The 12,812-nt window shown below is 41.9% G+C and overlaps 1 protein-coding gene and 2 non-coding genes across 3 annotated transcripts; 1 reads left to right on the top strand and 2 right to left on the bottom strand.

Annotated features, from left to right (window-relative positions):
* Nucleotides 1-3,193: 3,193 nt before the first annotated feature.
* Nucleotides 3,194-3,275, bottom strand: trnal-uag (transfer RNA leucine (anticodon UAG)). The gene has a single exon. It is a non-coding gene; the product is annotated as a tRNA-Leu (tRNA).
* Nucleotides 3,276-7,781: 4,506 nt separating this feature from the next.
* LOC148663495 (histone H4-like) lies at nt 7,782-8,129 on the top strand. The gene has a single exon (XM_088633043.1). It carries the CDS (start codon nt 7,782-7,784, stop codon nt 8,085-8,087), a length of 306 nt encoding a protein of 101 aa, XP_088489169.1. The 3' UTR covers nt 8,088-8,129.
* Nucleotides 8,130-8,393: 264 nt separating this feature from the next.
* LOC148663494 (U7 small nuclear RNA) lies at nt 8,394-8,449 on the bottom strand. The gene has a single exon (XR_015939023.1). It is a non-coding gene; the product is annotated as a U7 small nuclear RNA (small nuclear RNA).
* Between the last annotated feature and the right edge of the window lie 4,363 nt (nt 8,450-12,812).

Below are 12,812 nucleotides of genomic sequence, written 5' to 3'. Positions count from 1 at the left end.
AATCTTGTGAGCACACGAAAGAGTGATAACAGGAAAATATTTAAGAACTGTTCGAATTTGAGAAAAATACACCAAGCGTCTCTGTGTTTCGCTCCCATGCGCATGAAATAAAAACTTTAAATACGGAAATAAAAACAGAAACGCGGAAAAATGCAAGCTTGTGGATTGCTAAAGCAGGTAAGCTACACTATTTTTGAAGAACCTTATTTACCGTTGGCAAAAGAGCTGACACGTATTATGTGTGGAGAAAAAGCTGCTAAACAGCTCGACCTGCTGCCCCCCTCCCCCTGAAAGACACAGTCTTTCATAGAATTATTGAAATGAAGAATTATATCAAAAGTACACTGATAGAGCGCGTTAAGATGAGCAGATGTTTTTCACTGCAATTAGATGAGTCTGTAGTCGATTTGGCCAATTTGCTCGTTTACGTTAGATACGAGTTTGAGGGTATGTCCCATGAAGACTTTCTGTTCTGTAAACCGCTACCAACAGGAACTACAGGAGAGCACATATTTCAGCTTCTGAATGAATTTTTCGAAGAGAATGGCCTCGACTTGATAAAATGCGTCTGAGTTTGTACAGACAGTGCTAGAGCAATGACAAGCCGACATAACGGTGCAGTTGCACGAATTAGAGAGGTTGCTCCAGAAATTAATGTACGCATTACAACATCCACCGCGAGACCTTTGCCGTCAAGAAAATGCCTGACGATTTAATATCTGTTAGACTCTGTTGTGAATTGTATCAAGGCTCGAAAAATTAATTCACATCTCCTTTGCTCAACTAAATAGGCTCACCCTTCTCACTGAAATGGTGCTTTTTTATTAGTTGTTGTTAATGTTTTTTTTCTGTAAAATACTTTGAGAAGCCACCTTTAAAGGCGCTATATCAAATAAAGTTCATTATTATAATATTTATTTGTGGGGTTCCTATGAGATGATGACTTGTAGGTGGTACTTGGATGCTTTGGTTGGATTAGGGGTGGTACTTGGTCCAAAAAGTTTGAGAACCACTGCTGTAGATACTTTATTGATCCCATGAGGGAAATTAATAAAGCTTATCCAGCTAGCTTTTATGTTTCACACTAAATTGCGATCTTGAAACCAAAATAATTAGAAATATGGAACACAACCGTTGTTCTCCAAGAAGGAAAGCTGTTTAACACTGACGTCACTCCTTTTTATTTAACCCAGATTGCGAAGACAACTCCACCCTATCAAAGGTAATTGTTGCACAAAAGTTGGAAAGCACACTCTGAATCCATCTGTACTGTATATTTGATTTCCGCGATCCGTTCAAGGCTGCTTGGTGCTTCGCAAGCAAGTCATTTCAGGGAAGAAACTCAGTTTAGAGAACTACTGGTGCATTTTCACTCATTGAATTTGATCTTTGTACTCTCTTTTCATTCTCAGCTATAATATTTCAAAATTACAGTTCGGATTTGTTGGAAAACTTCACAGGCATTATTAAGTTAGGACTGTACAATTGTATTTTAATATCTTGGTATATTTACCTTCATTTTAATATGGATGTAACCATAAATGTTGTACTTTTGTCGTACATTTTAACTGAGGACGCACGACGACTATTATACCTTGTGATACATGCAAGACATCTGTAAACGAAGATGTAATTACAGTCAAATTGGCAATTAACAGAAAACCACAATTGTATAATATTATTTCTCTATGTCGATGATCAGTTGAAGGATTTGAAGAAACTATATATTATTCCTCGATATCGATGATCAGTTGAAGGATTTGAAGAAACAGCAGCGATAGCAGGTGATTTTGGTTTTGAACCCATCTTTACACCTCAATAATCCATTTGTCCTCGAAAAAAGAAAAGACAGGCATGTTTTGAGTCTCATAATGATCATCTTCTCGATCCAAAGAAACATATAAATTTGATTCCTTCCGTAGTATTTGGGATTTTCTTACGAAGATCTCACGAAGTATTGCCAGGATCTATATTTAGCGTTCGGTAGTGATAACACTGCTGATATTGATTGAGTAGAAATCTATGATGTATTGACAACTTTATCTGAAGCGAGAAGTCCTAGAACGCTGCCTATGAAGTGTTAGGATTCATACCAAGATATACTTTTTGTTTTCAACCCAAAATGCTGCTATTGCATTAATCATTATATGAACTATACCAGTTTTGGTAGCTTCTCTGCATGATTTTTCAAAACTGAAACAAATTACAAAATTATTTAAGATCAACCATGACAAAAAATTATAAATCAGGACTAATATTAATATCAACTGATGTTACTACAGAAAAAAAGATTTAACTGAAATATTAATAAGACTATTTGTGATTATGTCACTTCTCTGCTTCAAGGTCAATATAAGACTCTGAAAGTAGTAAAGCAAAACTGAACTCAAAATCATATTAGGAATTCTGAGCGATATCTCCATACAGGTAATCCAACAGAACGTTGAAATATTTGAATATCATCTCTCTGTATATTGCGCTGCTTTTAACCTAGAGTAAAACTATTGGATTGAAGGAATGCTAACCGCTGGGTTAAAATGTATAGTTGTTATTTGGAGAAATCTGTAAACTCGTGATCTTATATGTTTTAAAAGACAGCACAGGAAAAAACAGTGCTGATTATTTTCCGGAGACGGAGCACTGATGACCTATCTGAGCTAATCGATAAAACCCACCCAGTGGATACTCTAGCAGAACATCAAAGAACATTCACCTTTGTATCCAAAGAAACCACAGGAACAACATCAGGTAGCACAATCAATTCCCCTTTTAAATCTTTCCTGTAAGGTATGCTATGTGAATTCATGAAGTTAATCCTCTGATCTCTTTTGAGCACGAACAAAGTATTTCTGATGGAGCGCTCTGTTCAAAGATAAGCTATTACCCCTGCCAACGATTCGGCGTGAAGAATTAAAAGTTTCACAGACAAAAGCAGCTCACCACCACAGCCAATATTGAATGTACTGTACTTGCCGGTACACTATCATGTGCACTGCCTCAAAAGTGATCTTGGCAGATGTTGTTCCCTACATAAAGCTGAACATGCCAAAGAGAATTTTTGTTGAGAAAACAAAATATTTTTTCTGCCTTGATGTTTAGCCTGTCTTTTAGAAAGTCTATCTCTAAACACCTCCTGCAGCCTAACAAAAAGCACTTTTACTGGTCGTATTGCAGGTCTTAAAACACTAACATTTGGCAGCAGTGGGATTCGAACCCACGCCCCCAGAGAGACTGGAGCCTAAATCCAGCGCCTTAGACCACTCGGCCACACTACCTTCCTCCATGTCTGTCTTCCTCACATTCCTGGCTTGGACTGGGGGGCTTCAGCTCTTGTCGTCCGATGATATCATGACATGTGGAAGTGACTGCAACTTTATCTTCCGAGATGCTTTCAATAGCACAAATGCTACTTTCACCGGCACAAACATAGCAATAACGAAAGAGGTGGGTTTCATCCTTTGTGCTGTTTGTAGGGGCGCAACTCTACGTCGATCTACTGACTTGAAGAGCAAAAATCAAAATCCTCTGCTATTACTGTTGCTTTTTTCATAGTTTCTTTAAATCCTTCATTTGAACATAGATTTTGAAGGATATTGATGATAATACCACATAAATTGTGGTTTTCTTGTGATCGCCAATTTTTTTCAAATACCAGCCTTTTTTACAGTTCCTTGCGTGTTTCACAAGGTATAATAGCCCCCCTCGCATCCTCAGCTAACATATTTTAAAATTACAATAGATTATACAGCATGCATGTTTTCATTTATATTAAAATTAAAGTAAATATACCAGAATACATACAGTGCTAACCCAATAATTCTTGTCAGGTTCTCCAACAAATCTGCGTTGTTATTTTAACATGTTTCAGCTGAGGGTGCAACAGGAGTATAAATGAATTTTCCCGCCAGCCGTTCAAAGACCAAATTCCATGAGTGAACATTATTTTTTCAGAAGTTGCCGGTATTGGACTTTGCCGGTGGTAATGAATTATATCCACAACTGTTGTAGTAGTTCCTTCTTGAAATTCGACACGTGCAAAGCACTCGTAATATCATAGGTGTTAAAGTTCGCTGAGTCTATTTGAGTCATGGTGTGTATCCCTGCCTATCATTGGGAGACGGGTAGCTTTTTTACACTCAGATTCCAATCTTCAATGCTTTGTGTGAGAGCTTACATAACTTTCATTTTCTCACATTTTCTGACGACTGTTCCAAAGGGGCACCCTGTCAATTCCGAATACTTTTCAAAAATCTGCCAGCATGTTTGATTATTGTCATTTCATTTCGAAAAAGTTCAATATTGATCATAACTAAAGAAAATAATGATCACGAACAAAAAAGGGATAAAGATGCGAGTCGATCTTGAATCACAGCTGGGTGACACAGTCTTCTGTTCTGATATGGTTGTACGAGAAACAGGAGGAATCGCCAATCTCCTATAGAACATGAGTTGAATCAGGAGTGAGACATTTCGTATACTCGTGCATATGTCAACGCCTGACCTACATCATAAAACTAACATTAAGTTGTCAGAGACATTCATTTATATACAAACAAGAGACAGACCAAGTAATAATTCTACATTAGTTCAGGTGGGTAAACCTGAACTAACTAACTAACTAACTAATAAGCCTATTAATAATTCTACATTAACGTGTCCTACACTGATCAGACTAATTGACATGGTCTGATTCAGAGCCTGTGCAGTTCGTGCTAATTACAACAAGGACAGTTCTGAACCCTCATCACCGAACTGAGCACAAGTTCAGCTGTTCTCCAGTTTTGTTACGCATGGTTTTTCATTGCAATTGAGTTCAGAGCTGGAGCTGAACTCCAGACAGTACAGTGTTTTGGGTAAGTTGTTGAAATTCGCATGAGGCTGCAGACAACTTACCTAAAGTGTGTTCTATAGCTTTCAGGTGGAGTTCATTTATATAAAAGAATGTAAGTGGTATAAACGAAACAAGCCAGACGGCAGTCCAACCTACAGTATAATTTTCTGATGGAAGTCCTGACGCGTTATTCATTACGCCACTGACCCTGCTATTGTAGTGCTAAAATAAAACACGTTTTCTACATTTATATCTGTTTAAAAATCACTATCTAAAAAAGACAAAGGGTTTGTGTGTCGCGCTAAAATTCCGCTTCATTTCGAATGCAAATTAAAACCATTTTGTTCCAAGAAATCATAAATTTGTCACATCCTTCATACTACTAATAAGTATACGAATAAATACTCGGAAGAAGCCGCTCAGGTATTAGAGAGATTTAAAATCGGATCGGAGGATTTAGAGTCCAGACTGCAAACCAACAGCTGACACAGGTCTTTTATAGAACCGTTTTGATTTCCTCTACTTTGTCCCCGTGACGTCATTGTCCTGCTCACAGCCGAGCCCGACACACATCTGGTTTCTGTCGCTGAGCGCATACCCTGCGGTCCATGCGGGTCCTAATACCCCAGTACAATGACGGGGACACTAAACTGTAAACAGGTGCCGTCCTTCGGCTGAGACGTAAAACCGAGGTCCTGTGATCATTCAGGAGAATGGTGGTGGTGGAGGGGAGTCCCCATTACCTGTAAAGCACATTGAGTGGAGTATCCAGAACAGCGCTATATAAGTGTAAGCAATAATAATGATGATGATGATTATTATTATTATAATGTAAAATGCAATAAAAAAAATCAAACTTTGATTCAAAATAGATTAATGTAAAAACTGATAAAGCTAATGCTTTTTTCAGGGCTATATCTACTTTTTTTTTTTTTTAAACCGAAGTCTGTCGCGATTGTGAGAGTTAGAGAATGTCTTCCAGCGGGTGCCTTCATATCATGAGCGTCAGTCTCGCCCGTAGCTGCGAGAAGGTTAAAAGCGCACAAGTGATCTGTAGACGATGTTCGGGGAAGAAATAATTCTGTTTTCAGCAAAGGGAGTGAGAATGAGCTCAGCCCGGCTCCCAGCAGAATCCATTCTGGTTTGGTTACTGTTAGACTGTGCGTCTGAGGCTCTTTGGATCGCAACGTAAAAAAAACAATTGTTCACATCGTGTGACTTCCACGACAGGAAGGAAAGATATCACTTTAAAAAATCAGAACTAAAGATTTGGATCCTGGGCCTCAACTTAAAAATAAACAGAGTTTAACGACAGGAAATTGATTCCAGTTGTCAGATCACGTATACGCATACCTTAGCTTTGTGCAACAACCTGAAACTTTCAGGTACCATAAATAATATTATTGCTAAACATATGCCATTCTAATTTGCAAGCGACCAGAATATAGAATACGAATTTTTGTATAAAAATGCATTAAGTCCTGTTCTACACCTGCGTGCTTTGGAAGCGCTGGCCTAGCTGTATCAAAATATCAGATTGTGTTTCTGCAACATTTCGTGCATAGTACGCCATTTTATCTAAAACAGTCACAACGAGGGCTTTACATGCAGTCTGGGGTATTTTCCCCTTTTATATTTTTGCCACTTTATATCGAACCTGTTATACTCCCAGAAGTGCACAGTAGCTTGTACTTAATAAAAATGTACAATTCACCGCTGGTATAAACAGATGTGTGCCGTGTTTGCCTTTGTAAGCATTTGTTTAAAAAATAAGTTCACAATACGATAAAAACACAGAAAGCACAAACTTTATAATACAACGATACAAAATCAATACCAAATCATTATGCCAATTAAGTAACTATCCTTTGAAAACAGAGAACACCTTTATATCTACAAAAAACTTGACATTTGTATGTATTTTTGAATTACAAAGCAGACAGTGTAGTCCCTTAATTCAAAGATCAGATCTTGGCAAAAAAAAGACAATCAGACGTGGGCTGAATTCGGAACAGGAGCCTTTGCTTAGTCGATTATTGAGCTTTTGATCAATGTCTGAATAAAACAGAGTCGCTTTTTTAACTCTTTGATTAAATTACATGAAAAGCACCTTCCTTTGATCCGGAATCAAACCAGCGACCTAAGGATTCCCTGTTGACTCCACTACAGTCCTCCGCTCTACCAACTGAGCTATCGAAGAGATGCTGTAGCATTGCTCTCTGGCACATACTGCCCAATGAAGTAAAATGTGAAATGGGTGATTTAAATCCCACTTCGACATCAAGTTTCCAACTCGTTTCCTTAGTCTCATTTACCTTGAATTTAAGCCACGAACCAGGATTCTACTGTATAAACTTCCAGGGATATTACAAACCGCTTGATGGGGCATCAATCATTCCAGGCGGAAATTGATTCCTTTTTTTTCTCGAGGGATCATATTAAACATTTCATTAGTATCGAGAGGAGGATCACCAGTAGACACAAAACAAACAGTTTCTTTCTGTCTTTATTAGAAAGTAGCGTTTGTGCTACATTAATAATATTTTCGTGGAAATAAAGAAGTTGTAAATTTTAAAAATTTATATCTGAATCGAAATGTGGTTTTGAGTTAAATATTAGCGTGTTCATGTAATTAGTTTGTGTTTGTCATTACTATATATATTGCCATGTTACTAGAATTTGTAACTGAAGTTTACTAGTTGTGTTTTTTATGATGATTAGACATTTGAATACAATATTGTATATAATGTATAATTTGAACTACATATTGATCAGGTGTGAATAATTGTATATTTTAAGAATACATTTCTAAAACAAATCATTGGCTTTATTTACTAGTTTCTACACCTATAAAAATCTTTCTTTGATGTATAATAGACATCAAAGAAAGATGTCTATTATACATCAAAGATGAGCAGTGTGTGTCGTGTTCACAGCTGATAACTAGAAGATGTCTGGAAGAGGCAAAGGCGGAAAGGGACTCGGGAAAGGAGGTGCTAAGCGTCACCGTAAGGTTCTCCGCGACAACATCCAGGGAATCACCAAGCCCGCAATCCGCCGCCTGGCTCGCCGTGGGGGAGTGAAGCGGATCTCCAGGCTGAACTACGAGGAGACCCGCGGGGTGCTGAAGGTGTTCCTGGAGAACGTCACCTACACCGAGCACGCCAAGCACGCCAAGAGGAAGACCGTCACTGCCATGGACGTGGTGTACGCGCTGAAGCGCCAGGGCCGCACCCTGTACGGCTTCGGAGGCTAAACAGGAGCGGAGCTTCACTACCGGACCCCGACGTATAAACCCAAGTGACCCAGTGACATTTGTCACTGCTGAGGTTGCTTTATGGGTCTATTTTCTATACTGTGCTGATCAATTGGAAATCAAATGGCAAAAAAGACCCGTTCCCGCACCTAAGGTCAAATATTAGGAATCAAAACTGCTTGAGTGTATGGAAGCACACAGCTTTATCAAGATTTCCAAGTGCAAGATCTTTTTATTCATAAAAGACCCTATTTATGTTGTATGAGAAATATTAATATTAATACAGAATCCTTTTTCACCAAATAAATGGGGTTCCTGACTTCAGAAAGCCTTCTAGACAAATACTAAAAGAGCAAAAATTCAATTTGGTAAATGAAATGAAAACACATACCCTACCAAACCTTGAGTACAGGCCATTCAGGATGATAATACAAAACCATTTATAATTCAACAAATAAAACCTGTCAACTGGTAATCACCACTTATCATAAAAAAATAAGTAGCAATACACAGTAGGGGACTCTTGGGTGCAAGTTAAATCCATGCAAGAAGGGGTTTAGTGTTATATTTCCAAATCAGATATGCAAATGAGAGATCTGGCCCAGCCAATCTCAAAGCTCCCATGGTATGGAATGGAGCTGCTCCCCTCTTCTAGTTATTCACACTGGAGTTAGGTTACATATTAGCACATTTCATCTAACAGTTGCTCCAGAAACAAAAACGTAAACAAATGATCTGGAATGTGACCACACCTATGAGAATGTAGTTCAACAGATAACTTGTAAACCTTGTCATAAGATGTTTTTTGTTCTACAAAATATACTTTATTCTGCAAAAAAAACATCTCAAAAGGAACATCTCACACATATTAACACTCCATGTAATAAAAAACAACGGCGGAACGGAGATTGATTGTCCGTTATCAATCTTTGCGAGTGGGGGCGGATTTGCGCAATTAAGAGAGTCCCTCCAAATCTACCACTTGCTATTGTCCTTTAATCTCTGTATAGGGCCCAAAGTCCATTCCAGCGCTCCCTCGCCGTGGGGAAACCCCATTTGGCGACGTGGTGCTTCGTCCTCCTCCTGAGGTCCGCCAGGATCCTCTCCTCCAGCTCCCTCGCCCCCCACTTTATGTTGTGCCGGATGAGAGTGTTCCTCGCTTTCCACAGTCCTTGTTTTGTGAGGGACAGTAGCAGCCCCCACAGGTCCTGTGTCCCCTTGTCCAGTCTGGTGGGTGCCAGCCCCCAGCAGAATGTACTGGTAACTGAGCACTGCATCCTTTCCCAGGAGTTGCATAATGTTGTCCATTCTGCCCACACCACCTTGGCAAAGAGGCAGCTCCAGAACACGTGCTCCTGAGTCTCCTCGACAAAACACGTGTCCCGGGGGCAATGCGGATTCCTGGTTAGCGAGTGTCTGTAGAGGACCTCTCTGGTAGCCAGTCTCTTGTGCACAGCCATCCTCTCTGAAGGCACCAGTTTTGTAGGGTTTGGGCATTTACTGAGACAATTATTAATTGTAGCAGTAAATCACAAAGTTGATTCTTTTGATGGCTTTAGAATCCAACCATGCGACATAACTCAAACAACGCACACACACAGGTACTAATACACGAGGATACATTTATTAATACATAAAATATGCATGTAAACCTAACAGATCTTATCGAGAGGGTTATCAGAATACAAAAGATATATATTCAGTCAGTTACGAAGTGTTACACATATCAAGAGGACATACATTCAGTATATCATTCATTAAGACCGTTTCGTAAAGTGAACTTGGTTACAACTTCTACATTAGATACTCAAAACAAGAACATAACTCTTAGGAATTAAATTGATATCAACTGGTTGGGATTACAATTGAATTCTCGAGCAGTAATGCAGTGAAGTTGAATACTCATCCAATCTCTGGGGATTCAGATCTCCTGCGGGCACAAAGAAACAGTTGCAGGCTGTTGCTGTCCAATCTGCGCTCTCTGGCTCGGTGCCAGGCTGTGCTGTGCGGCTTGCGACGGTGCGCTGCTGTTGCTCACTGACCGGCTAGTTAGTGTTGGCTTTAACTAGCAAAGTTTGTGCACAGGAGAAAAGATGACTGTGGGTCCCAGCAAGTCAGGAAGAGGACCGGTTCGTTCCTGATAAAGAGCTAGTTCTGAATAGTGATTCAGCTGTCCACAGTTCCGACCTGTTCACGAGGCCTGCTGCTGGTTACTCTCTGGCAACCTCCACTCTAGACTCTTAGAACAAAGGAAGGTTCTGGCACTCGGACACACTGGCCGTTCCGTGGTTGTCCGGGCTGAGTCTCAGGATGGTCAGGAGGCGCTCTGCGAGAATGTCCTGCCCTTATGAGCCTTCTGCTCCTGGGCCGTCCTGCCCTGGAATTCTCCTTTGAATTCCCTTTAGGATATTCCACAGAATTCTCCTGAATCCCTTCTGAATCTTACTGCATCTCTCAGGCTCTCTGTGTTGCCTGTTTTTACCTGGAGGAACTTCAGCTCATTGATTGGCTGAAAGTTCGATGGGCACCAGAGTCCCACGTGGGTTACTCGGCCCTACCAGTCCCTGATTGGTTGATCAAGGTGAGATATGAGTCACTTACTCCTGACACTTAGGAATGCAGTCCAGATGTCCAACTGGCACTCCCTAGACAGATAGGCGCCAATGGGTGACCATTGATCATGATAGCCAGGCTTAGCTAAGTGCATCCCCCTCTGGGAGCTGTCCTTATCAAAAGAAAACATCTTAAATCAGCCTGCATGAATAGTTTCTCTGTGGCTGCACCACAGAGATGAACAGAGAAATGGGGCCTCATTTGGGAAGCTCAGAAACACTTAATTCTGCCTTATTTTTAAGCCTCGCCGCTACACCACTCTTTTCTTTTGTCCTTCCGAAGGTGGATCCTCTTTCCCTTCTTGCTGGGAGTTATCCAGGGCCCTTCCTCCGGTCAGGCATTTTGTCCGTCGTCCTGGCGGCCATCTTGAGGCACTGGTGCGGCTGGGGTGTGGCCTCGGCAGTTTCGGTTCTCTGCGGGGGAGGTGCGGGTTCTTTGTTCTCACCTCTCTCCCTTTGTCTTGAGACCGGTTTCTGCTGGTCGGCTTCCACCACCTGCGCAAACGAAGGTTTGCTTACCTTGCATTAGTGAAGGAGGTGTCCCTCGGCGCCGCATCCATCGCACTTTTTGGCTGCCCGGCAGGTTTTTGCCAGGTTCCCCTCTTTGTTACAGTTGTGACATCTGACGATGTCACACGTGTTCTCCTTGTGGCCGGACTGTCTGCACTTCTTGCAGAAATCCGCCATCCTGGGGTAGTAAAGGTACCCCCTGTCGGCTCCGATGTTGAAGCGGGCCGGGGGGTGCTGGAAACCGTCGACGCCCTCTAGGTCCTCTTTCAGGAGGACTCGGTACTGGCGTTTGCCGTACCAGACGCCGCAACTGTCCCTGATCTCCGTCGGTTTTGGCCACCACAGTTACATACCTCCCTAGGTACGCTGTTACCAGTGCCATTGGTACGTAGGGGTTGTACGTGAGGATTGTGATGGTCCTCTGGTTTGTCTTCCTCATAGGCTCCGGCCTGAAATCAGAGAAATAGAGAAATGGGGGTGCTTACCTTTTTCTCTGATCATTTTCGTTGCCTTTTCATATGAGGCGTCCGTGGCTATGTAGGCCTCCATGTATCTCTCTGCCTTGTTGTCTTGCAGGCAGTAGAGATCTCCGGCCACCAACTGCAGGATCCCTCTCAGGAAGGTAATGAAAAAGGATTTCGCAGTTGGCATCGTCTCTGTTTTCTTGGTCCAGTGGAACCGGATCAGTGTCTTCTTGTCTGCCATCTGGAAAGGAGAAAAAAGAAAAAAGGAGAGAAAGAGAGAGAGCAAGGTCCTGTGGAGAGGAGGGTTTAGCTGCTAAAGGAGCAGCGAGTGAGCCCTGGACTTTGTCCTTGTGGGCAAAGCCCAGCTAGGTGCAGGCGCAGGAGGAGAGAGAGAGAGGGAGCGGATAGCGCTTCTGAGTCTCGAGGAAGAAAGCAAGCACCGCGGGCAGGCCACGAGTACCTACTCCCAGCCAAGAGGCCAAGGAGGTGGAGCAAGAGAAAGGGGGAGGGGAGAGGAGAGAGCAGAGAGAGAGAACGTTGCTGCTGGATCCCACCCAGCTCAGCTGCTGCTTGGCCTTAACCCCCTAGGCTCAACCTAGGGCGATACCAGCTCAAGCACTCTTCAGGATCTTCGATCGCCTTCTAGAACTTTGGAAAGACAAGAACTGCGGGCATGCCACTTGAACTTGATCTTAGCCAAAAGGCTGATAAAATTGGATTCCAGCTCACTGGCCCTGCAAAACTTAGTTCAAGACTTTAAACTCTCAGACACATATAGATGTATATATCCCACAACAGCAGGATATACATGGTCAGGGAGGAATAGCAGCTCCAGAATTGACTATTGCTTTGTCTCAGAGAGAGTGAAAGTTGTTGGGGTCACTCTTCAGCCTGTCTTCTTCTCAGATCATCAGGCTTTAGGGTGTAGAGTGGAACTCAAGGGTGGGACTGTCTTTGGCCCAGGCCTCTGGAAACTCAACACAAAGCTGCTAGAGAACGAGGGGGTAGTATCCCGCTACAAGGAGAAACTATCACAGTGGCTGTCCTTGCAGTGTCTGTACGGGTCAGTAAGAGAGTGGTGGGAGGAGGTGAAGGTGAGGACAAAGGCCTTTTTCATGGCTGAGGGAAGGAAGGCTGCT

This window comes from Lepisosteus platostomus, chromosome 5 (genome assembly GCF_059453375.1).
Source record: "Lepisosteus platostomus isolate fLepPlt1 chromosome 5, fLepPlt1.hap1, whole genome shotgun sequence".
Taxonomy (NCBI): Eukaryota; Metazoa; Chordata; class Actinopteri; order Semionotiformes; family Lepisosteidae; genus Lepisosteus; species Lepisosteus platostomus.
Note: the sequence above shows the minus strand (reverse complement) of the source record. Positions and strands in the feature narration are given on the sequence as shown.

What these genes read in the sequence shown, in the direction of transcription:
- LOC148663495 (XM_088633043.1), top strand. Translation starts at nt 7,782, where the DNA reads ATGTCTGGAAGAGGCAAAGGCGGAAAGGGACTCGGGAAAGGAGGTGCT.